The 26993-nt window shown below is 45.3% G+C and overlaps 1 protein-coding gene across 12 annotated transcripts in view; it reads right to left on the bottom strand.

Moving 5' to 3' along the window:
- Positions 1–26993, bottom strand: part of LOC115175712 (receptor-type tyrosine-protein phosphatase U) — a 326202-nt gene that overhangs the window by 137816 nt on the left and 161393 nt on the right. For all 12 annotated transcript variants that reach the window (XM_029735166.1, XM_029735170.1, XM_029735167.1 and 9 more), the window contains exon 3: positions 5081–5352. In XM_029735166.1, coding sequence (XP_029591026.1) covers positions 5081–5352 — 272 coding nt within the window. The remainder of the gene's footprint in view (positions 1–5080; positions 5353–26993) is intronic.

Genomic DNA, 26993 nt, shown 5'->3' with positions numbered 1-26993 from the left:
TTATATGCATATCCTGGCTTCTGGGTCTGAGTAACAGGCAGTTTACTTTGGGCACGTCAGTCAGGCATAAATTCAGAAAAAAGGACCCTAGCCCTAACAAGTTTTAATAACTTCACCATGCTCAAAGGGATATTCAATGTCTGTTTTTTTATACCCATCTACCAATGGGTGCCCTTCTTTGTGAGGCATTGGAAAACCTCCCTGGTCTTTGTGGTTGAATCTGTGTTTGAAATTCACTGCCCGACTGAAGGACCTTACAGATAATTGTATGTGTGGGGTACAGAGATGAGGTAGTCATTCAAAAGTCCTGTTAAACACTACTATTGCACACAGAGTGAGTCCATGCAACTGATTATGTGACTTGTTAAGCACATTTTTACCCCTGAACTTATTTAGATGAAATAAAGAGAGAAAGTGTGAGAAAATGAGTCCTCCTCCTTCCTCCTCCCATTTTCTGGCTTGGTTCCATCCCCCTGTACCTCATCTCCTAAAACCCAGGCTGTTCTCTGAGCCTGCCCAGGACTGATAGCACCAGGAACCATGAATAATCAGAATTCAACCAGAAAGACAAACACCCAATTGAGACTCTGCATGCAGAATTCTGCAAAAATATTATGTGTACAACGCAAAACCCAAACAATGCATGCAGAGCAGAATTATGACTACACCCACTGGTTATCAACATCTAGAAAAGAGCTGTTAAATTCTACAGTTACCTAAAAGGATGCGATACCCACACATTCCACCACAAACCCTCACCTACGGAGAGATGAACCTAGAGAAGAGTCCCCTCAGCCAGCTGGTTCTGGGGCTCTGTTCACAAACACAAACAGACTTCACAGAACCCCAGGACAGAAACACATTCAGACCTACCAAATTAAGAGAAAGCAAAAAGATAACTATTTTACACACTGGAAAGAATCAATCAGAATACAGAACAAATTGTAATGATATCTGGGCCTAACAGAGAATACACAGTAGCAGAATACCTGACCACTGTGACTGACCTCACATTATAAAAATGCTTGACTATGTACAGACTCAGTGAACATAGCCTTGCTATTGAGAGAGGCCACCACAGCATATGTTCTCTCGAGAGCCAGGTCTGCCTATGCCCACTGCCCACAAAATAAGTTGGAAACGGAGGTACACTTCCTAACCTCCTGCCAAATGTATGACCACATTAGAGAGACATACTGTATTTCCCACAGATCACACAGACGCACCAAAAAATGGAAAACAAATCAAACATTGTTAAACTCCCATATCTGTTAGGCAAAATACCACAGTGTGCAATCACAGCAGAAAAGTTTGTGACCCGTTACCATGAGAAAAGGACAACCAGAGGAGCACAAACAACATTGTAAATACAACCTATATGTATCTGTTTATTTTCAACTACTTGCACATTGTTATAACAGTGTACATAGCCAATAATAAAACATTTGAAATGTCTATTCTTTTAAAACTTTTGTGAGTTTAATGTTCACTAATGTTTCCCTTGTTTATTTCCCTTTTGTTTATTGTCTATTCCATTTGCTTTGGCAATGTAAACATGTTTCTCATGCCAATAAAGCCCTTTGAATTAAATTGAGAGAGAGAGAGAGGCACAGAGAGAGAGGGGCATAGAGAGAGGGAGAGACAGAGGCATAGAGAGAGAGGTAGAGAGAGAGAGAGGTAGAGAGAGAGAGAGGCAGAGAGAGAGGGAGAGAGAGAGAGAGAGGGAGAGAGAGAGAGAGAGAGAGAGAGAGAGAGAGAGAGAGAGAGAGCAGCTGAAGGAGAGGTAAATACAATGTTCCAGCTGTGCAGAGACAGGTGCTCTACTCCCTGCACCACAGAATATACCCTGCTACAATTACACTAGCTAGGCTACAATCTGTGCCCTCTATACACACACTGTCAAGTACACTAGTGTGTAGACTCTGTGCCACCTAGTATATACACACTTTCAAGTACACTCTCTAGGCTACAGCCTGTTCCCTCAGCCCTGTATACACAAACTGCTAAGATAATGTTCCATCTTCAGTTTCTCAGACTTTCTAGTTGTGTTTACACTAGAGAGAGAGAGACAGACGAGAGATAGCCCAAGAGAGACATGGGGAGAGGAGAGAGAGAGACAGAGTGAAACAGACAGAGCTAGTCGGAGAGATGTGGAGAGAAACAGAAAGAGGGAAGAGAGCACAAGAGAGAGGTGGGGAGAGGAGAGAGAGAGAGAGAGAGACACATGTGGAGAGAGAGAGACAGAGAGATTGTTAGGGAGATATGGAGAGAGAGACAGAGACTGAGGAGAGACACACTTAAGTCTGAGGGCCGCTGTGATCACTCTCTGTCTTTATCTCTCTTTAGTCTTTAGTGCTACGTCTATTAACTTCGTTCCTAAGCAGGATTTCAAAAAACGAGGAGAACCTCTTGAGAGCTTCATAGAATATTCAGATAGTGTTTGCAGCTACTTCTCCTATTAAACTCAATCACCTCAACTATCCCTCTTTAAGATATCAAAAGACTGGGACTGTTCACCTGCCACTGATACCAAAGTAGCAAGCTTCTCACCTACACTCTAGCCGACAAGACACATCTGAATAGTCTACTATTACTTGAGGCAGAGACAATGAATGGTAATGGCACTTCACTGACTGCTCTGCTCTTTGTGATTGCTTTGGGGGGGCTATAGCTAGCTCAGTCTCTGATCAATCTCCAACTACAGAGCACGTAGTCCATCTTTCTCCTCCAGGCTGTCTCCTGCTGGCCCCTGGGGGCTTCTCAGGGAAACCTGATCTCCATCTCTCTCGCTCTCCCTCACCTATCTCTCTCTCTCTGCCTCTTTCTTTTAAGGCCCATGTGAAGCAGTCCCTTTCTCTCTTCTTCTCTCTCTGGTCTCTCTCGTCTCTTTTTTCTCTCTTCTCTGTCTGTCTGTTCCTGGCTGTTGGTCAGGGTCCCGTGGGGCCGATCTGTTGGCTGGGACTGCTGGACAGTGATCCTTATCTGGGGGATTGGATGAGTGGGCCCTCTGGGGCCTTCACTAGCACTTTGAGCCGTGACAGAGAGAGAAAGGGAGAGGAGGACAGAGGGAGAGGGGGAAAGCGTAGAAGATAGATCATGGCAGAGAAAGGGAGAGGAATAGGGGGGTGAAAAGGAGAGGGGGAAGGGGGGAAAGAACATGGGAGGCAGTGAGACTGCCCCTTCACAGTACAGTCAGAGAGACGCATCACTGCAGGGCAGGATTAAAACCCTGCACCGGTCATCCTCTCAGTCTTTTACCTGCTTCATTGCTTGCAGCAGAACCTCTTACTGCTCTATGGGACCAACAAAGCAATCTGTCCCGTGTCTGTCTGTTTACCTGGGGGGAAGACTTAAGACGTCACACCCACCCACACGTCTTCATTTCCACGTATATAACACATAACACCCAGGCTGCTTCAGCATACACACACATTATCAGGGTGGTAAATTATACCGCTAATGCATTTCTAATTTCAGACAGACGCAACAAACACAGCTCTACTTTCACCTAACCACCAGGCCAGGCAAGGCTTGGTCTGATTGGATATTGGATCCCAACGCCAAAGGGTGGGAGACTGTGGCGGGGGGGGAGGGGGGGGGGCAAGAGAACCTTTTGATGTTGCTGCACAAGAGAGGAAGAAAGGCATTAACTCTTAATCACTATGGGGTTGTGTTGTTGGCCTGGAAGCTGAGGATACTACCACACAACACTGATCCACACCGGGCCTAATCTCATTTAGGATGTGTTGATTTATTCAGATGTGTCTGGGACCAGGCTCAGAACTCTGAGAGCAGACCAAGGTTATGGAGGCAAAAACTCCACTACTGAGGGTCACACGGAATTGAGGTCAATTGACTGTTCAGCTGAGCCACACTCACTCCCACAATCCTTTACTGCTGCCATTGATTTCAAAGGGAGAGAAAACATGCACACAGAACAGACGCACAGGCATACACAGAAACACACACACACACACGCACACACACACACACACAGAGAGAGAGAAACCCACACACAGACACACACAGCTATTGGCTTCTCGTTAAGGGCGTTTTGGAGGAGGGCGAATGAGAGACAGCTAGAGGTATAAATCATAGGATTTAATGAGGCTGCTTCCAAACAGCCCACCACACACACACACACACACACATACACACACACTAGCCATAACAACACCATCAACTAAACCCAGGGCAGAACAAAGAGATATTTATGACTCTGCTGCACTGGGGGAAATTAAGCCATACATATATGTAAACATAAAACACATACTCTAATATAGTACATTTATACTCCCATGTTGTCACTATGAAATAGTGCAGCAGTGTTTCCCTACTCACTCCTCTGGGACCAACTGGTCATTTGCACATATTTGCTCTATTCCAGGAGCACAAGCACAATAGATTAAACGAATTAAGGGCTTGATGATTCCAAGCTAGCAAGCATACTATGGTGAACCAATAGCGGCCCGTCTCTGGCATAGTTTGCGGCCCGCAGCTGCAGTTTTATCAGTGCTAGAATAGAACATACAGTACCTACTCATTCAAGGGTTTTTCTACCTCATGAAGCTGGTTGAGAGACTGCCAAGAGTGTGCAAAGCTGTCATTAAGGCAAAGGGTGGCTACTTTGAAGAATCTCAAATATAAAATATATTTTGATTTGTTTAACACTTTTTTGGTTACTACATGATTCCATATGTGTTATTTCATAGTTTTGATGTCTTCATTATTATTCTACAATGTAGAAGATAGTAAAAATAAACAAAAACCCTGGAATGAGTAGGTGTGTCCAAACTTTTGACTGGTACTGTATGTGTAATCAATCAATCAACCAACCAACCATTAGTTAGCACTGGGCCAGTGGTAATCACTGGGCCAGAAGGTGCTAACGGCTAGCTCCATCTGGTGCCACTCACCCTAACCCTCACCTGGTTATAGATCCATATTACTGTCGATGTAGCATTAGCATAGCATTGTCTCTCCCCTAGTACTTGCTGGGTCAGAAGGTGCCAACGACATAGCTTAAGTCATAGAATTAGCATAATGTATGTGTTAACACATATGTATCATTAGCGCTCACCTGGTATTCGCTGGGCCAGAATGTGCTGACGGCTAGCTCCACCTGGTGCCACTGGCGTCCATGTGACCCGGAGACGTTCCAGACAGCGCTTCCCCGCGGCCCCCCGTTGACCCGGATGTAGAGCTGCAGGTCCCCGGGGGAGTGGCCGTCGCGGCTGTACAGGAAGTAGCTGAACTGGATGCAGTGCGTGTCATTCTCACTCAGCGAACGGAGGAGGAGGTGGGCCCGCTGCCCCGCGGCATGCTGGGACGAGTTCACCATCATGAACGACCCTGGGGGACAGCAGGGAGGGGACAGGGTCAGATGGTTATAATGCAATTCCTGTCAACAGAGACGGAACTTTAGGGAAATCTCCATGATTTGAGGGAAAGCGTTTCTCTGCTCTACCTCTGTCTCTACCACAGGCAGCCGGTGGCACCTTTATTGTGGAGGACGGGCTCATAGTAACGGATGGAATAGAATCAATGGAATGGTTTAGAACACATCGGTTCCATGTGTTTGATTCCATTCCATTCACTCATGATTATGAGCCGTCCTCCCCTCAGCAGCCTCCTGTGGCCTCTACCTCTCTCTACCTCTCTCTACCTCTCTCTACCTCTCTCTCAGACCGTATAAGGGTTTCTTTGTCTGCCACAAGGCCTCAGATCTCCCCTGTTCAAAGCTCTGCTTTATGGACAGACAGGGAGAAGACAGACAGAATTTCATTTAGAGACTGAGGTTCACAGAGCCTCTCATCCCTCCCCTTCTGATTCTCTCTCTCATCCCCTCGGCACTCAAGGTTGTAGCCTGTCGCCTGGCCATGACACAGGTGTCAAACAGACAACCCGACAAACAGAGGGAGATTTGCCTTCACAGCTGTCCACACACCTCAATGGATGAGCGAGAGCAAGAGCGAGAGCGAGAGAGAGAAACAGAATGAGTCAAAGAAAGAGAGAATGAGTGATAGGGAGATGTCCATGTTGATCACACTAGATTGGGGACAGTGTTCATGAGGGAATCCCAAAAGAGTATCATTCTAACCATTCTAATCTTCTAATAATGATCAATGGGTCACAGTATTGGAATTTGTTACCGAAGCAATCTTCTAAGTGCTTTAAAGACACAGCTGTAGTGTATTCTCTATGGAAGGGCAGGACAGGATGGGTGATGTACTTGAATGAGTGTGTAATCAGGGACTCAGTGCCCTGCCACTTCTACTGCCATTAATCACACTGACACTGTTATTAGGCTGTAATGGCAATCTAGGGAGTACTTTGAACACCAGTGATTACGCACGCACGCACGCACGCACGCACGCCCACGCACACGCACACGCACACACACACACACACACACACAAACACACACACACACACACAAAGAGCGATGGGCTCAGGCCCAAATCCCGGTGATCTTCCTGGAAGTGAGAGCTCCACTCCCTCCTTTCTTCTCCTCCTCCTCTTCCCTCTCTCCTCAGCAGGTAGAGTGATTAAGATACTACAGCTCCTTGGGGACCTTATCTCTCTCTGTCCCTGACCTCAGGCTGGCGCTGGCTGCCTTCATAAGGAGGTAGTACAGCATGTGACCTATAGCATGTCTCTACAGCTTCAGCACTGTGACCTCAACATGCCTTTCAGACAGGCTGCCTCTCCTCATTGCAATTCGTCATCCCCTTGCCCTCGGGTTGCACAATTCCAGTAACTTTCCTGAAAATGCAATGGATTCAGGTTTTCCTGCTTATTTTCTCCTGATTTCGGGAATCTTCCAACCAGGATATCTGGAAAACCTGGGAATTTTGCAATGCTACTTTTCCCAAATCAGAGAAAAACAAAACACACACCAAAAAAAACACAATAGAAGGTAACACAGACAAACAGGTGGTGCTGGTTCAATGAAACCCTGGTCTTGTCGGATTGCTTTGCTTGCTCACAGACAGAACAAGGAAAAAACTGAAGAAAGTTCAGTCGTTCGCATCAAAAGTTGGGATTTCCCAGACCAACCAAGACCTACATCAGCCAGGTCACAGCACAGGGCTGCTCAGTGTTTAAAAACCTCGTACAGTCTCAAAACCTTGAGTCCCCTTTATTGTCCAAAACATCCCTACATCCCTTTCCTCGCTCTTCTCTTTCCTGATCCCTGCCTGGACAAAACATCCCTCCGGTCTCTTTTCTCATCCTCTCCTATCCCATCTTCCCTGACCTCGACCCTGAACCTAGCCCAGACAGAACCGTCAAGGCTTCACTAAATTCCTACTAGCAGCTTCTCCTCCTCGGGGGGACTGGCAGGCAGTATTCTCAGAAAACATTGATTTTCCCCTCGCTTCCCTTAGAATCTCACCTACATCCAGAGTTGGACCAGAGCAGGCATCGACTTGGCCCCTACCGGCCCCTGCGCCCTCACTGTCACCATGCCTCTGATGTGTGGAGACTCCTGGAGGATCTTGGGGCCACGAGGCTAAATTGCTTTTCTCGCAAGATCAGCACGCAACTTAACTACTTCTCCATTTCTAGTTTGAGATTTGAGACCAGGTAACAGGCCTATGTGTGAGAGGGAGAAAGCTGTATTGGGTAGGGTATGAGATGAGTGCTGTGACCAATAGATAGACAACAAAGACATTAGCTGGAATTGAATTGACCCTGGCATAGCAATGGTAACGCATTGTCTTCTTCCTCTGAAAATAGGAAGCTTCTAGTTGTTGAACAGTGCTGGAAGGCAGGGAGAGAGAACGAGTGAAGATTAAAATATGTCTAACTAATTCTGACAGGCCCTGGAGCCTGTATGGAAATCAAATTAAGATTTGTTCTAATCTATCTATGCAAAACATTATTACACTCACTGAGGCAGATATACGCTTATCTCACAGTTGCAGCCACCTAGTGGTGACTTAGGAAACTGCAGCAATCAGATTAGGAAACCCATTCATTATCAGACGAAACTCAACTGACAAATGAGGGATTTCCTAATATGGAGGCCATAATCCACTAAAAACAAATAACTGAATCATATTATTTTTTCATCAAGAGCTGATATGATGAACTGCCTGGGACATCTTTTTTAGAAGGTGAATATACTTCAAGAGAAAATGGAAGCTAAAGCTCAAAGTGAGTCTAAAGACATGGGTTAATACTGTGTCTGCTAAACATACCAAATTGCCATCATTCACCTGAGCGTGATTGAGTCAGTCCATTTTATAAATGCATTATTTAGAAATAAAATAGCTTCTGGTAACCTTTCCTGTCCATCCTTGAGGAGTGAGACACACACAGAGAGGCAAGTACACACACACAGAGAGGAAAGTACACACACACAGAGAGGCAAGTACACACACACAGAGAGGCAAGTACACACACGCATAGACTCTTTAACTTGGTTTAAAAATATCCGGAGCTGCTGAAATATTCTCCATCAATCCATAAAGGCAGATAAGGCTCCCCTGTAACCCTGGCTAGCCCTGCCAAAGATGAGGGAACACACACACACATTAAGAGATTAGGGCACAGCTCCGACTTCCTGCATTCCTATCAGAACGTCAGATATAGCATATAGGGTGGGACCCAGAGTCTCAGGTCTCACTGCTTTTATCACACACACCAGGAGGAAGGGGAGGGGAGATATATAGGGAGAGAAAGAAGGGGGAAAAGGAAGAGTGAGGGTGAGAGAGGTAGAGATGGTGAGAGAGGCAGAGATTTTGAGAAAGATTTTTGATTGTTTATTTCACTTTTATTTGTTATCTATTTCACTTTTATTTGGCAATGTAAACATATATTTCCCATGGTCAATAAAGCCCTTTGAATTGAATTGAATTGAGAGAGAGATAAGAGTAAGATAGCGAGAGCCTCGACGTTCGTTGCCTTTATCTTGATATTTCTCTCCTCCACCATTTTTTAAGCTTTCTGGCTCCGCTCCCATCAATAATGTTTTGTATAACTCAGCCAGGCTTATTCTGAAGCCAGACAACACCATCGTTCACAGCCAAACACCATGCATTTTAATCACAGTATTCTATCAATGGCTTTCTGTTATTTTTCTGCTATTTTCTGTTTCATCAATAGAGGTTAAATAAGAGTCTTGCAGTCTGCCAGGCAACGTGTCTGTTAATCAACTTGGTGTCGGTGTGTGTCCAATCAGCCTTTATTCTTACTATTATGTTTGTGTGTGTGTTAGTCTATTTCCACTGCTGATTGGGGGCATTCGGAGAAGGTCATCCTGAAATGTTCAATCCCGACTGTTTTTGTGTTTTGCGGTTTCATTTGTTTGTGTTTTAGTTTTTTAATACTGTAACCTCAGGCTACTCTCAACTCAGATGATATTTGAAGGGCGGTTGCGGTGGTCAATTGGGAACATGCAGATTTGCCTTGCTGTTTGTCCGAGAGTATGTGTGCTGCTGTAATGTGTGATCTTTAGAGCTGGTTGGCAGGGCACTGAGCTCGCAGGGCTGTGCTGTGTTGTGTTCACTGAGGCCGAAAGGCACCGATGCAGATTCTGCCATTTACAAAGTGACACAGTGCTTACACTGTGCAAATGGGAAATGGGCTAACCAACACCAGCTGCTCATGAATGCAACATAGAGAGACTCTAGCCACACAAACACACACACATACAGCTAACTTCCGTACACAAACAATCAGAGTCCGTCTGGCTCTTGGGTTGGGAGCTAACGCGATTCCCAAGGTGAGGAACGGGATCTAAACAGACGACCGGGACTCGGTTACAAAACAAAATTGAATTATTACTAAGCTTGAAGGGATTGACTTGATATTGACACTGTATAATGAATGACAGCCTCTTTTGCTGGTAGAGGAGTCAACATCACAGCTAGTCACTGTATGCAAGACCAGAACTGTCATTGTTATAGTGGGGCGGCAGGTAGCCTAGCGTTTAAGAGCGTTAGGCCAGTAACCAAAAGGTCGCTGGTTTGAATCCCCAAGCCGGTAAGGTGGACAAATCTGCTGTTCTGCCCAGTTAACTCCAAACAACAACTGCTCCTCGGGCGCCGATAACGTGGATGTTGATTAAGGCAGCCCCCCGCACCTCTCTGATTCAGAGGGGCTGGGTTAAATGTGGAAGACAGTTGTACAACTGACTAGGTATCCCCTTTCCCTGTAGCAGCACTGTAAACACACACCCACACTGAACCTGTCTCCTTTTCTCTCTGACTACATTTGGCCTGCCTCCCTTCCCCAACTGTAAATGACTTCGTTAATGTCTTAAGGAATCCTCGATCTCCCTCAAAGTTCACTGCTAAGCCACCTGTTACAGCAGCATGTCCCACCACGGAGAGGAAGGGAGCCACGTGCCCTGTTTTAGAAAAGACGAGAGGAGGTGAGGAACACGGAGAGACAGAAAAGAGAAGCCTGCGAGGTACTGAGATGAAACAAATAGTAGATCACACATGTTGAAAGAAAGAAAGAAAGAAAGAAAGAAAGAAAGAAAGAAAGAAAGAAAGAAAGAAAGAAAGAAAGAAAACGCTTCTGGGAAGGAGAGGAGTGTTATACAGTATGGAGATGCTTTGGCAGACAGGGGGAGGGGTTGGAGAGGGTATAGGGTTGTCAGCACACTGAATGGCTGGCTGACTGGGTGGTAGGGTGGCTGGCTGGCTCAGCTTGTACTGTACTGTAACAAGGATCTAGAAACAGGCGAACAAGACATTCTCTTAAATGAGTTTGTTTTTCTATCACCACAGCGGAGATACAGAAATACCTCAGACATCAGGTCTTTGTGGAGAGGAGACACGAAGGAAGGAAGGAAGGAAGGAAGGAAGCAAGGAAGGAAGGAAGGGAGGAAGGAAGGAAGGAAGGAAGGAAGGAAGGAAGGAAGGAAGGAAGGATGAAGACACTAACCATGCCCTGTAAGGAGACTGTGTTGGGTGGGAAGAGGGTGGCTCTGCAACATGAGCATGTGTTCCCAGGTAGAATAAGCTGAGGCTGGTTAATAAAAACATCCTGAGAGGAGAAAATAACAGTATGGAACAGCATTGAACTATTTTCTATGTTTCTTTGTTTCTCAGTCTGTGTTTCTCTCTCCCTCTCTTGGACTATCACTGACTATCACTGGCTCTCAGCGGCACTGCAGTGCAGTTGATACCCAGCCCAGGTATGAGGTCTGCCAGTGTGGACCAGGGCCCAGTGCTCCCCTACCTCCCCTCCTCCCCCTACATCCAGTCGGTGTGATAAGACAGTATCAGTTACAGCCCTGCTGAGTGCCAGCGGCGTAAGTGCATCTGGAGGAGAGTAGGGAGTTGCAGAGAGAGCTGAGTTGCATGCAGATCACCTACAGGCAGAGAGGAGAGAAAGGCCCAGGCCAGAGACATGTTCACAACCTGGCCCTACATACAGTGCATTCGGAAAGTATTCAGACCACTTGAGTTTTTCCACATTTTGTTATGCTACAGCCTTATTCTAAAATTGATTACATTTTAATTTTTTCCCAAATCAATCTACATACCATAATGGTAAAGCAAAAACTGTTTTTTAGATTTTTTGGCAAATGTATATATACAGTTGAAGTCGGAAGTTTACATACACTTAGGTTGGAGTCATTAAAACTTGTTTTTAAACCACCCCGCAAAGTTCTTGTTAAGAAACTATAGTTTAGACAAGTCGGTTAGGACATCTACTTTGTGCATGACACAAGTAATTTTTCCAACAATTGCTTACAGACAGATTATTTAACTTATAATTCATTGTATCACAATTCCAGTGGGCCATAGCTAAACATCCACTAAGTTGACTGTGCCTTTAAACAGCTTCGAAAATTCTAGATAACGAGGTCATGGCTTTAGAAGCTTCTGATAGGCTAATTGACAACATTTGAGTCAATTGGAGGTGTACCTGTGGATGTATTTCAAGGACTACCTTCAAACTCAGTGCCTCTTTGCTTGACATCATGGGAAAATCAAAAGAAATCAGCCAAGACCTCAGAAAAACATTTGTAGACCTCCGCAAGTCTGGTTCATCCTTGGGAGCAATTTCCAAATGCCTGAAGGTACCACGTTCATCTGTACAAACAATAGTACGCAAGTATAAACACCATGGGAACACGCAGCCGTCATACCGCTCAGGAAGGAGACGTGCTCTGTTTCCTAGAGATGAATGTACTGTGGTGTGAAAAGTGCAAAACAATCCCAGAATAACAGCAAAGGATCTTGTGAAGATGCTGGAGGAAACAGGTACAAAAGTAGCTATATCCACAGCAAAACGAGTCCTTTATCGACATAACCTTAAATAATTCTCTCAACTATTATTCTGACATTTCACATTCTTAAAATAAAGTGGTGATCCTAACTGACCTAAGACAGGGAATTTTTACTAGGGTTAAATGTCATGAATTGTGAACAACTGAGTATAAATGTATTTGGCTAAGGTGTATGTAAACTTCCGACTTCAACTGTATATAAAAACAGTAAATATCACATTTAGATAAGTATTCAGACCCTTTACTCAGTACTTTGCCGAAGCACCTTTGGCAGCGATTACAGCACTGAGTCTTCTTGGGTATGACGCTACACGCTTGGCACACCTGTATTTGGGGAGTTTCTCCCATTCTTCTCTGCAGATCCTCTCAAGCTCTGTCAGGTTGGATGGGGAGTGCTGCTGCACAGCTATTTCCATGTCTCTTCAGAGATGTTCGATCGGGTTCAAGTCCGGGCTCTGGCTGGGCTACTCAAGGACATTCAGAGACTTGTCCCGAAGCCACTCCTGCGTTGTCTTGGCTGTGTGCATAGGGTCGTTGACGGAAGGTGAACCTTCACCCCCAGTCTGAGGTCCTGAATGCTCTGGAGCAGGTTTTCATCAAGGATCTCCAAAGAGGCCAAAGAGTTCAATCTTGGTTTCATCAGACCAGAGAGTCTTGTTTCTCATGGTCTGAGAGTCCTTTAGGTGCCTTTTGGCAAACTCCAAGCAGGTTGTCATGTGCCTTTTACTGAGGAGTGGCTTCCATCTGGCCACTCTACCATAAAGGTCTGATTGGTGGAGTGCTGCAGAGATGGTTGTCCTTCTGGAAGGTTCTCCCATCTCCACAGAGGAACTCTGGAGCTCTGTCAGAGTGACCATCGAGTTCTTGGTCAACTCCCTGACCAAAGCCCTTCTCCGCCGATTGCTCAGTTTGGCCAGGCGGCCAGCTCTAGGAAGAGTCTTGGTGGTTCCAAACTTCTTCCATTTAAGAATGACGGAGACCACTGTGTTCTTGCAGACCTTCAATGCTGCAGAAATGTTTCGGTACCCTTCCTCAGATCTGTGCCTCGACACAATCCTGTCTAGGAGCTCTACGGAGAATTCCTTCGACCTCATGGCTTGGTTTTTACTCTGACTTGAACTGTCAACTGTGGGACCTTATATAGACAGGTGTGTGCCTTTCCAAATCATGTCTAATCAATTCAATTTACCACAGGTGAACTCAAATGAAGTTGTAGAAACATTTCAGGGATGATGAATGGAAACAGGAGCTCAATTTCTGAGCTCAATTTCAAGGCTCATAGCCTGAATATTATGTAAATAAGGTATTTCTGTTTTTACTTTTGTATACATTTGCTAAAATTTCGAAAAATCTGTTTTCGCATTGTTGTTATGGGGTATTGTGTGTAGACCGATGAAGATATTATTTTATTTAATTAATTCTAGAATAAGGCTGTAATGTAACAACATGTGGAAGAAGCCAAGTGGGCGAGAGGGTAGAGAGGTTGAATAGGGGGCTAGGCTTAGGGGTCAAGTAGTCTGAACCAGAGTGATTCAACTTGACATTATATCATATAGTAAGTGTGAATCTGTAGCCTACATCTTCACCACAATAATATGAATCAGATCCAAACCTGTAACTTGTCTTAAATGTCTCTAGCAACAAGTAATACATGTTGGTTAAGTTACATGTTTTGGGCAGTAGGGGGCACACACTACTTGCCCTATAAGCCTTAGTGTTCTCTTCTCTAAAGGAGGGTATGCCAACAAAACAATGTCTCTTTAATCCTACGCCAGAACACATGGCACACTGATGGATTAAAACAGGGTGGCTTACATTTTGAATCTGTCACTGAATGAATGGGGTGAATGGGGGGCACCAGTCTGATCTCAATGTATCAAATCATCTTGAGAGAGCAGCCAAACGGCCCAACGGCTAAACGGCCCAACGAGACACAACAAAAGGCTGCATGTGCGCTTTTCAAAAAATGTCCTCCTTCAGCTCTGATTGGTCGCCACAAACACAAAGCATCCAACGGGCTTTCCAAAACAACCTTGCTCAGATCTGATTTACCTCCTCAGACACAAAGCTTCAGCCTCAGCCAATGGTCTTGGCCAGCATTGTTCAAAAAAGGGAAAACAAAACAGGCATTACTTCATGTTCATTTGTGCTCCTCAGTCTTTTAGAGGCACGCACTGCCTACTTATTCAAAAGCTGTTACTCATTCAAAAGTCATCACTCCACCAAACACACACACAAAATCCATCACTCAGGCAGATATAATTGAAAGACGTTTGTAACCAAGGATCTTAATTCACATCCTGCATAGCTGCAGTTTAATGGTGACGGCTTCTCGCAAATAAAGCTGTTGGTAATTGAAAACAATAGTCATCAATCAGTATAATAAGCATCTCCGGCTGAGGACGAGGAGGAGAAAACACCCGCTGTTCTATCAGTCCATCAAACCTTTACGAGCATAACACACACACACAGAAACACACACATGGAAACACGCCGTTCTTTCGTCCATGAGGCATTTACGAGCATATCGTCCTAATCCTTGTCACATCCACTATGGACAGTCGCCTACAAATCATCAGTGATAAGGCTTGACCAATGAAAGCCCAAGGAGGAAACAAACACATGAGGAGGCCCCATAAAAGAACGAACCCCAGGCCAGTGCCCACGGCCATTCAGCATAGCTATGGAATTCAAAACAAACTCCGTGCTTACTTAGTGAACAGCTAGGGGGATAATATCAGGGCAGAGATATGACAATGTTACTCTTTATTTTCTGTGCAAAATTGAGGATTGCCGTGAGAGTGGTTGAATGTTATATACTGTGTAACAGAATATGCAATACAAAGTAAATGTTGAAATGTTTTCTACATAATCAAACACCGTATTTGACATTTAAAGAAACAGATCTCTGGTATAAAAACATTGGTTTACTAGATCAGTATATGTGAGAGTCCGAGCTGACTCAGACTGCCTGCTTCAGAACAACAGGGGTGTGTGGTACCAGCCAGTCTAGTCTACCATCCCAAATGGCACCCTATTCCCTATTTAGTGCACTACTTTTAATCAGGGCTCATAGAGCTCTGGTCAGAAGGGGTGCGCTATCTATAGGGTGCCATCTTTGTTTACCCATTCCCTGGGCCACGGACCCCCTAGCATGGTCCAGAAACAACAAGACAACAATAGCAATGACAGTGGCTGTGACCTATAACAACAGCATGGGGACTTGTTTGCCTGCTGTTTCTATCCCATGAGGGGCGACAGAGGGAGTGGCAGAGAGACAATGGGCCTAAACAGACAGAGTGTGTTGGGGGGCTGGTGACACACATGGTCCCTGAAGCACCGCCAGGCCCAGCCTCCTTCTCCCACCAACCCCATGACACCCCAAGGAGGGCAGCTATGGGGCACAATCTGGCACTGGGTCAAAGAATCCAATTAATCCATGACAGAGAGGGACGCACTTGAGAAAAGGGGGACAGAGGAGAGAACTTCCGGACACTCTGTTTGAGACGGGTGAAAGAGAAAGAGAGGCAGAGAGAATAGGAAATGGAACTTCACTGCCCTTCGACCTGTCAGAGTGTATGTGTGTGTGCATGCGTAATTGTGTGCTGTGTGTTATATACTGCACAACCCTCTGTTGTGCATCTAATGATTTCCAATTGTCTTCAACCCAGCTGGGCGGGGGATGACACCTTCTTACTACACTGCACATTTTTATCTAACTACATTCATTTCTGGGGAAATGTGAGGAGCGTCAACGACTACGTCAACGGCTCTGAACCTTCAGTTTATAACTCCTTCACTACCTCTATTTCGATCTAACCCTCCCTCCACGCATCCTCCTCTACTAGGGCACTGTGACGTTAGGAATCCAATAGTGAAAGTGTGAAAATGGTGTAGGAGGGTGTGTGTGTGTGTGTGTGTGTGTGTGTGCGCGTGTGTGCGCGCACGCGCGTGTGTGTGTTTGTGAGTGTGCGTGTGTGCATGTGCGTGAGCCAAGACGTTAATGTGAGGAGCATTTCCTTTACAGATAGGGTAACAGGTGCGGCGTCAGCAGCGGTGGTGCGGTAGTAATTCCGGGAGCAGGGTCAGCTGGGGCAAGGCGTAAGGGAGAGCAGGGTGTCAAGGGTATGTTACTGGCAGATAAATAATGTAATGCTGTGTAATAGTCGTGGTAAATAAATGTAATAGCTGAGCCATATGATTCAACACACGTCAGTGACACTCTCCTGGGGACTACAGCGTTCTAATGGAACACCAACTCAGGCCCCATCATCATTACAGTTCAGCTACACACAGGGAGTCAGAATCAGCAGCTAGCAGGACGCAGGGAGGGAGAATCAGCAGCTAGCAGGACGCAGGGAGTCAGAATCAGCAGCTAGCAGGACGCAGGGAGGGAGAATCAGCAGCTAGCAGGACGCAGGGAGTCAGAATCAGCAGCTAGCAGGACGCAGGGAGGGAGAATCAGCAGCTAGCAGGACGCAGTGAGGGAGAATCAGCAGCTAGCAGGACGCAGGGAGGGAGAATCAGCAGCTAGCAGGACGCAGGGAGGGAGAATCAGCAGCTAGCAGGACGCAGTGAGGGAGAGAGGGTGGGTGAGTGAGAAGGAAAAAGATTGACAGAGGATTAAATGACATAGACAGGAGCGAGAGCGAGAGAGAGGAGACAGGGTTCTCATCACCAGGGTTGTCTCTGTCTTTGCCTTAATCAAGGCTTTGAAAGTCTCTCTCTCTTTTTTCTCGCCGGCCTGTTAACAGCAGGGCTGGAAATCCCACGCCTGTAGAGAGGTGATCAATCAGAGAGTTGGTCCTGCAAGGCAAACGCCGTCCTGGTCGGGCCACTACACAGCTGCTCTCTACCTCGCCGCATCCTCCAAAACACCCGCCTGACGACAGTGATGAATTAGAAAACGTTCAAAGTGTTTAGGAGTCTCAGACTCCGCTCTTCTGCATAATAACTGCTGCGTGGCATGCTCTAATCTCACTCCCCCTCTCCTCTCTTCCCCTCATCTTTCAAGTCCTCCGGTTCAACTTCTACCTCATCTTACTTTTCTCCTCCCCTCAATAATCTTCTTTTTTTAACGACTTTGCTGTCTCTCTGTCGTGTTGACGTATCTATTCCTCTTGGTGCCAAGTAGACTTGGGAGGTATACCGCATATACCGTATACCGGAGTATTTGGAAATAGCCACGGGATGGTTTTTCAATACTGTTGAAAATTTGTATTTTTTTTATTTTTATAAATGTGTATATTTGTAGCTACTTTCTAAGTAAATACCTGCAGTCTACTTGTGCAATACGCTAGGAGATAAAGACTTCGTTCTTCATTTCACCTCTCACACAATACTTCATTATGAAGCCAACCGGTAGTCCCCAGTCACATGGTATTTGTTTACAAGCACACAACGATGAGAGACTGAAGCCTTGTGAGTCATTCAATGTTGTGCAGCACACACCAGGTGATCTAGTTACAGCATGGAAATCACAACTAAATGTTTGCTAGCTAGATATCTTATAACTATTAAGTGAACTGTCTAAAATGTGCTAAATGTGGCCTCCCGACTGACGTAGCGGTCTAAGGTTCGATCCCAGGCTGTATCACAACCAGCCGTCATCGGGAGTCCCATAGGGCGGTGCACTATTGGCCCAGCATCGTCCGGGTTAGGGTAGAGTTTGGCCGGGCGGGGGGGGGCTTTACTTGGCGCATCGCATTCTAGTGACTCCTTGTGGCGGCCCGAGTGCCTACGGACGGACCTTGATTGTCAGTTGAATGGTGTTTCCTCCGACACATTGGTGCAGCTGGCTTCCAGGTTAAGCTGGCGGGTGCTAAGCGGCACGGGTTGGAAGACACATGACTTGACCTTCGCCTCCCGAGCCCGTTGGGGAGTTGCAGCGATGAGACAATGAAATTGGGGAGAAAAAGATGGTAAAATTTAAAAAATTGCTAAATGTTTTGCAGTTCTGCATTTGGTTTGTTAATTTAGTAGCTAGTTAGCTATGTCTGTCCTGCAAAAAATTTAGCTCAAAAATTGTATAAATTGTTTGCTATGCGCTCATTAGCATTCTCTATGGGATTTTACATGTACCTGTTAGCATTGCTAACCTTCGGATTACAGAGGCTCAATGGGCTTTGAAAATAGTGCCTCCCTTAAGTCCAGTGTCGGTATTACCGAATATCCCGGGATGGCACAAGGTCAGTACGAAGGTATGACAATCTGGATACCGCCCAAACCTAGCCAAGTATCTGACGTTCACCTTGCTAAGGCAAGTGAACTCAGAGTTTTTGAGTAGTTAGCTGAGCATTCAACCATTCATTCAACAGACACAGTATTACAACCAGGGTCTAGGGCCACTTCAGAGTACTGAGATCTGGCTGGTGGCATAAAAGCTACATAAGAGCAGAACAAGTGGGACACAGACACACACACACACACACACACACACACAGACACACACACACACACACACACACACACACACACACACACACACACACACACACACACACACACACACACACAGCTATGTCTTTCTATACTTGTGAGGACCAACAATGGATTCATTCAAAATCCTATTTTCCCTCACCCTAACTACTAACCCATAACCCTAATTCTAACCCTAACCCCTGAAACCCTAACCCCTAAAAAAGCATTTTTACATGTGAGGACCGGCAAAAAATCTCTGAATATTATTTGGTTTAATATTCGTGAGGACTTTTGGTACTCACAACTATTGTAAAACGTGTCCTCACACATGCACACGTGCCTAAAGACACACCTTGAGGGTAGTCCTCTAAAAAATGAGGTATCTTATTCCGTACGGGCTCAGTGCTTCCAACCTATGTGCCCTGCTTTAAGGATCTGCTTTAAGGATCTGCTCTAAGGATCTGCTCTAAGGATCTGCTCCGAGGATCTGCTCCGAGGGTCTGCTCCGAGGATCTGCTCCGAGGATCTGCTCTGAGGATCTGCTCTGAGGATCTGCTCCGAGGGTCTGCTCCGAGGGTCTGCTCCGAGGATCTGCTCTGAGGATCTGCTCTGAGGATCTGCTCTGAGGGTCTGCTCTGAGGGTCTGCTCTGAGGATCTGCTCCGATGGGTCTGCTCCGATGGGTCTGCTCTGAGGATCTGCTCTGAGGGTCTGCTCTGAGGATCTGCTCTGAGGGTCTGCTCTAAGGATCTGCTCTGAGGATCTGCTCTGAGGATCTGCTCTGAGGATCTGCTCCGAGGATCTGCTCTGAGGATCTGCTCTGAGGATCTGGTCTGGTCTGAGGGTCTGCTCCGAGGGTCTGCTCTGAGGATCTGCTCTGAGGGTCTGCTCTGAGGGTCTGCTCCGATGGGTCTGCTCTGAGGATCTGCTCTGAGGGTCTGCTCTGAGGATCTGCTCTGAGGGTCTGCTCTAAGGATCTGCTCTGAGGATCTGCTCTGAGGATCTGCTCTGAGGATCTTCTCCGAGGGTCTGCTCCGAGGATCTGCTCTGAGGATCTGCTCCGAGGGTCTGCTCCGAGGATCTGCTCTGAGGATCTGCTCTGAGGATCTGCTCTAAGGATCTGCTCTGAGGATCTGCTCTGAGGGTCTGCTCTGAGGATCTGCTCTGAGGATCTGCTCTGAGGATCTGCTCTGAGGGTCTGCTCTAAGGATCTGCTCTGAGGATCTGCTCTGAGGGTCTGCTCTGAGGATCTGCTCTGAGGATCTGCTCTGAGGATCTGCTCTGAGGATCTGCTCTGAGGATCTGCTCTGAGGGTCTGCTCTAAGGATCTGCTCTGAGGGTCTGCTCTAAGGATCTGCTCTGAGGGTCTGCTCTAAGGATCTGCTCTGAGGGTCTGCTCTAAGGATCTGCTCTGAGGATCTGCTCTGAGGATCTGCTCTGAGGATCTGCTCTGAGGATCTGCTCCGAGGGTCTGCTCTGAGGATCTGCTCTGAGGATCTGCTCTGAGGGTCTGCTCTGAGGATCTGCTCCGAGGGTCTGCTCTGAGGATCTGCTCTGAGGGTCTGCTCTGAGGGTCTGCTATGAGGATCTGCTCTGAGGGTCTGCTCTGAGGATCTGCTCTGAGGATCTGCTCTGAGGATCTGCTCTGAGGATCTGCTCTGAGGGTCTGCTCTAAGGATCTGCTCTGAGGATCTGCTCTGAGGGTCTGCTCTAAGGATCTGCTCTGAGGGTCTGCTATGAGGGTCTGCTCTGAGGATCTGCTCTGAGGGTCTGCTCTAAGGATCTGCTCTGAGGGTCTGCTCTAAGGATCTGCTCTGAGGGTCTGCTCTAAGGATCTGCTCTGAGGATCTGCTCTGAGGATCTGCTCTGAGGATCTGCTCCGAGGGTCTGCTCTGAGGATCTGCTCTGAGGATCTGCTCTGAGGATCTCCTCTGAGGGTCTGCTCTGGGGATCTGCTCCGAGGGTCTGCTCTGAGGATCTGCTCTGAGGGTCTGCTCTGAGGGTCTGCTCTGAGGATCTGCTCTGAGGGTCTGCTCTGAGGATCTGCTCTGAGGATCTGCTCCGAGGGTCTGCTCTGAGGATCTGCTCTGAGGATCTGCTCTGAGGATCTGCTCTGAGGGTCTGCTCTGAGGATCTGCTCTGAGGATCTGCTCTGAGGATCTGCTCTGAGGGTCTGCTCTAAGGATCTGCTCTGAGGATCTGCTATGAGGGTCTGCTCTGAGGATCTGCTCTGAGGATCTGTTCTGAGGGTCTGCTCTGAGGATCTGCTCAACATGGATGTTTCAGCTGGAATAACCTTCGTCATCTGCTTCAACAACTTGTGTAGGAAGGACACTCGTGTGGCTCCAGGTTGTGTGGCCTGGTTTGTGAAGAAAACACAGCATGCCTGCAAAAAGAGACAGGAATCTGGGTGGGTCATTAAAATGTAATACATGAGGCATGGAACCAGTACAAAACAAAGCTGAAGTCTAGGACAAGTATATTTTAGCTAGGTGTCAATGCATCATGCTGTATGAGGCACAACCCAGGAACGATATGTTTTATTCCTTTAGCTTTGAGATATGACTTCTCGCTCAGTTCAGTGCTCATATGTATGTATTATTTGTGGGCTTAGCTCACAAAGAGCATTCTGAATAATGACGACGAGCTCTGTAGAAGCGTTGTGCGCTGTGTGTGCTTACCATGGGAGCTGGTCTTATATTTCCCATTAATCACGCACTAGCTGGCATTGCCCTGAGAGATGACAAACCTAACACACACACTCGCAAACCAACACAGCCCCACCACAGAGGATGAAGGATGGAAAACAACAACTGCCATGGTGTTGTGGAGAGAAAGTAGGGGTGAAATTAAGATTCAGGATTAGGTTTTCACTGTGATGAACCTGACACACTAGCTAAATTGTTCCCCAACTCTTTTTTCCCCAATTTTTTTGACTCTCAATCTCTATCTCTTTCTCCAACACTCTTTCTCTGTCTCTCAATATCCCTCTTTCTCTCACTCTCTCAATTTCTATTACTCTCTCTCTCGCTCTTGCTCTCGTTGCCTCCTCACATGCACACACACACCAGGGTTTCTGTTAGCCAGCAATTGGCTGCTTTTGGCCGATAAAAAAAACATTAAAGCCGATAAATTCAACTGTTGCCGACAAAATGACCAGTAGAAAAAAAATTGAATTGCAAAATAATGCTTTTTATTCATTTATGGTACCATTCGATGCAAATACATTTGACCGTCATGCTTACCGGTCTAGCTGCTAATTTGCATCATTTTATGGAATTAAAGTGTCCTGTGTGAATTTTTGTTAGCCATCATTTTCTTATTCATCCAACACAACTATCACACGGGCACAATATATTTTGAGCGGGATTTTTATTTCATATTATGAGGCATGTCTTACCTTGCTTCAAAGTAGTTTATAGGCAAAATCCGATCATGGAAACGTGGAGGCAACTATTTTATAAAGACTTCATAGGCGGCGAGTGAGTTTCACGTTTGGTGAAGCTTACAATTTATTCTATCATTTCTACCGTTCTGCATGCCAGTTACGATTTTCATATGCACATTTTTGTTGAACAGTTTAATTTCAATCAAAATCATTGTCACGTGGTTAATCATAAAAATATGAATTAAAATTATAAACTTCTAAAAGTTAACTAATGATCACCAGCCGATGCCATATGGGCATATATTGGTACACCACGATCCATTGGCGGCTAAAAAAAAGTTGAGAATTGAACTCATAGCCTATAGGCCAAAGCAGCAGTATGCCTATAACTACCATTGCTTCTTCACACCGAGGATTTGGGAGTATCAATGGGGATATTGTTGGAATGATTTTTCAGCTAGCTTACTGTGAGGAACAATAGTTTTAACATATCATTCGCAATGAATGTTAAAAAAACAACACTTTCCTACGTTTCTGTACTTCCATGAGCTCAGGCACACGCGATCCCTCAAAATTATCAGGACAGAGAAACCAGACACTGCTCACACGGAGCACTCCAAACAAGACAATGAAAACATTGACAAAACTCGTAAATGATGGTTATAAAATGAACCAAAACGTGTTTCTCACAAGTGTAGCAGGTTGTGAACTCTGCAAACAACATTTATACTCCAAGAATGAGAACGGTAAATGACTGTAATTAATAAATGCATTAACAGAAATTAATGTAACCAAATGACGGGGATTAACGGTACATTTACTACTGGTGACATATGTAATGGGGAATTGATAAAAAAATAATTAAAGGGCAAACTATTCACACAAAGAAACAATAAATGCGCAAGAATTGTCTGGAGACAGCCCAGCCATTCTGGAGAGAGAGACTCGCCTAGGCTATATCTTCACCACACCACACAACCCTCCCCTTCTTATTTTCTGAAAATGTTTAATTATACTGAAGACACATTATCTTCACACATATTTTAAATGCGTTTCACTGACAACCGCAACTCAATTATCTACTAGGCCTATTGTCATGATTGCTGCCCAAATTGCGGGCTTCCAAAATAGGCATAGGTCTACGAGGAATTTTGTTAAAGAAGCTAGTGATCGTCGATTACTCTGTGGCTAAGACATGCTTTCTGGTGAAGTATTTTGAATATTTTTTATTTATTTATGTATAGACAGGAGTATATTAGCAACCCATCCTAGTTGTTGCATGTTTAGATTCCCCCTCTTTATAAGTTTCTAAAAGAGATGTTCATCTATGTCATATGGAACAGAATGTGTAGAATGGTGTTTTCCCAGGAATTGCATTTTGGCAAATGTTTGAAAATTACGTTTTATTGTCTGCTTCATTACATGAGCTGCATGTTCTGTTAAGATTCATTACCATAATCTACATGTGATTCCTGTCATTCTGATCACCGTGGGTGAACACCCTAGTGGGTTATGCACCCAATGTATATGGGTCCGGTACATTTCTCAAATGACACATTAAAGTCTTCCCGTCACGTTGTCCGGCGCCACATTTTCCTAACGAAAACCCTGACACACAAATGTATGTGTGAAGTAATGGACTGGTCTAAGGAGATTACCAGGACAGGCTGATAATTAGCCTGGGGTTTCAGTCCCTATTACCATCAATAGCCCTGTGGAAATGAAGAGAATCCACAGAAAATAGGTTCTCTCCTTTTCCCTGCAACACATGGCCCTTCACATTTAACATGCTTAGCTTCAAACAGCGTGCTGTGAACGACATACTAGGACCACCAAATGCACAGAGAGACACACATAACAATACTGTACACATGTTGCAGATGAAAGAAATAACACATGCTAAACTGACAAACATATGGGCACAAAGGCAATCATAGCACCAGAAAGCATAAAATGGTATACCGTTCAAAGGCATTATCGCTCTCAAACACACAAACACCACTACAGAGTATCTGGTTGTTTTATCAGACCTATTCCATCTTGTCAAAATGGCAGCATGTTAACACCTCTGCCTTCATCCTGCTCAGAACAGACAGGTGGGAGAAAACAAAGGAACTGTGGAATCACAGCTGTGGAGTGGTACCTGCAGGCACAGAGATCACAGGCATCACACACACACACACACACACACACACACACACACACACACACACACACACACACACACACACACACACACACACACACACACACACATCATGCAGGCATCAACTGGAGTGTTGGCATCACTCAGTATTGCTGTAATACGAAAGCACTGTCCTACCCCAACAAACTGTCTATGAACACACTTGGATTCCACTAGGAGGTTGAGGGGGGAAAACATGCCCATACGAGAGCTTAGATTTAGCAGATGATCTTTAACTTGTTATGCATAGGGGGCAGTATTTTCACGGCCGGATAAAAAACATACCCGATTTAATCTGGTTATTACTCCTGCCCAGAAACTAGAATATGCATATAATTAGTAGCTTTGGATAGAAAACACTCCAAAGTCTCTAAAACTGTTTGAATGGTGTCTGTGAGTATAGCAGAACTCAAATGGCAGGCCAAAACCTGAGAAGATTCTGTACAGGAAGTACACTGTCTGACCATTTCTTGGCATTCTTTGTCATCTCTATCCAAAACAGAGGATCTCTGCTGTAACATGACACTTTCTAAGGCTCCCATAGGCTCTCAGAAGGCCCCAGAACGTTGAATGATGACTCTGCAGTCTCTGGCTGAAAAACAGTTGAGCATTTGGATAGTGGTTGATCTGAGAAAAATGAGACGGGTGTGCGCACTTTGAGTCTTTGAACAAAAACAGGGTTTCCCGATCGGAATATTATCGCTATTTTACGAGAAAAATCGCATAAAAATTGATTTTAAACAGCGTTTGACATGCTTCGAAGTACGGTAATGGAATATTTTGAATTTTTTTGTCACGATACACGCCGGGCGCGGCACCCTTCGTTACCCTTCGGATAGTGTCTTGAACGCACAAACAAAACCCCGCTATTTGGATATAACTATGGATTATTTGGAACCAAAACAACATTGGGTGATGAAGTAGAAGTCCTGGGAGTGCATTCTGACGAAGAACAGCAAAGGTATTTTTCTTATAGTAAATCTGAGTTTGGTGAGTGCCAAACTTGGTGGGTGTCAAAATAGCTAGCCTGTGATGGCTGGGCTATCTACTCAGAATATTGCAAAATGTGCTTTCACCGAAAAGCTATTTTAAAATCGGACACCGCGATTGCATAAAGGAGTTCTGTATCTATAATTCTTAAAATAATTGTTATGTTTTTTGTGAACGTTTATCGTGAGTAATTTAGTAAATTCACCGGAAGTGTTCGGTGGGAATGCTAGTTCTGAACGTCACATGCTAATGTAAAAAGCTGTTTTTTGATATAAATATGAACTTGATTGAACAAAACATGCATGTATTGTATAACATAATGTCCTAGGAGTGTCATCTGATGAAGATCATCAAAGGTTAGTGCTGCATTTAGCTGTGGTTTTGGTTTTTGTGACATTATATGCTAGCTTGAAAAATGGGTTTCTGATTATTTCTGGCTAGGTACTCTGCTGACATAATCTAATGTTTTGCTTTCGTTGTAAAGCCTTTTCGAAATCGGACAGTGTGGTTAGATAAAGAAGAGTCTTGTCTTTAAAATGGTGTAAAATAGTCATATGTTTGAAAAATGGAAGTTTTCAGATTTTCGAGGAGTTTGTATTTCGCGCCACGCCCTATCATTGGATATTGGAGAGGTGTTCCGCTAGCGGAACGTCTAGATGTAGATTAAGATGATGGTTTCTCAAATGACTGCCTTGCCTGGTTCACCAACTACTTCTCTGATAGAGTTCAGTGTGTCAAATCGGAGGGCCTGTTGTCCTGACCTCTGGCAGTCTCTATGAGGGTGCCACAGGGTTCAATTCTCGGGCCGACTCTCTTCTCTGTATACATCAATGATGTCGCTCTTGCTGCTGGTGATTCTCTGATCCACCTCTATGCAGACGACACCATTCTGTATACCTCTGGCCCTTCTTTGGACACTGTGTTAACTAACCTCCAGATGAGCTTCAATGCCATACAACTCTCCTTCCGTGACCTCCAACTGCTCTTAAATGCAAGTAAAACTAAATTCAACCGATCGCTTCCCGCACCTGCCCGCCCGTCCAGCATCACTACTCTGGACGGTTCTGACTCTAGAATATGTGGACAACTACAAATACCTAGGTGTCTGGTTAGACTGTAAACTCTCCTTCCAGACTCACATCTAGCATCTCCAATCCAAAATTAAATCTAGAATCAGGTTCCTATTTCTCAACAAAGCATCCTTCAGCAATCAGAGCTGCTTCCGGTCACAACTTGCAGACTTGTTTACGCTGCTGTGCGTTTTTGTTGCCGTTATTACTTTGCTACCTGACGGTTTTTACTTTTTCATTACCGTATATTTTTACTTTTTCCCTCACTCAACTTTTTTTTTTTTTCCTTCAACTTTCCTACCCCGGAGGTTTTATCTGGACATGGTTCGTCAGGACTTCAAACAGCCGAAGCTAAGTAACATTAACATGATGCCTTCTAATTGCAGTCGTTGTACTCATAATATACAGGAGAACGATCGCCTTACGGCAAGGATAGCTGTGCTGCAAGCCCAGCTTCAGACGCAATCGTTAGGCAAGGGTCATTTCAGTGTAGGAAAGGATGAAACAGCGTCTGTGCCACCAGCAAGTACAGATAGTAACGTTAGTATAAACCCCCTCGCACGGTCCCCGCAGCCGGACATCTTTCTCATGGCTTCTGGAGGGAAACGCTGTAGGAATGCTCAACCGGTGTCGCTTATTCAGCCGACAGAAACTTTCAACCGGTTCTCCCCATTAAGCGAGTCGGAGT

Source organism: Salmo trutta, chromosome 36 (genome assembly GCF_901001165.1).
Source record: "Salmo trutta chromosome 36, fSalTru1.1, whole genome shotgun sequence".
NCBI classification, from domain to species: domain Eukaryota; kingdom Metazoa; phylum Chordata; class Actinopteri; order Salmoniformes; family Salmonidae; genus Salmo; species Salmo trutta.
The sequence above is the reverse complement of the archived record's forward strand: the minus strand, read 5'-3'. Positions and strand labels throughout refer to the sequence as shown.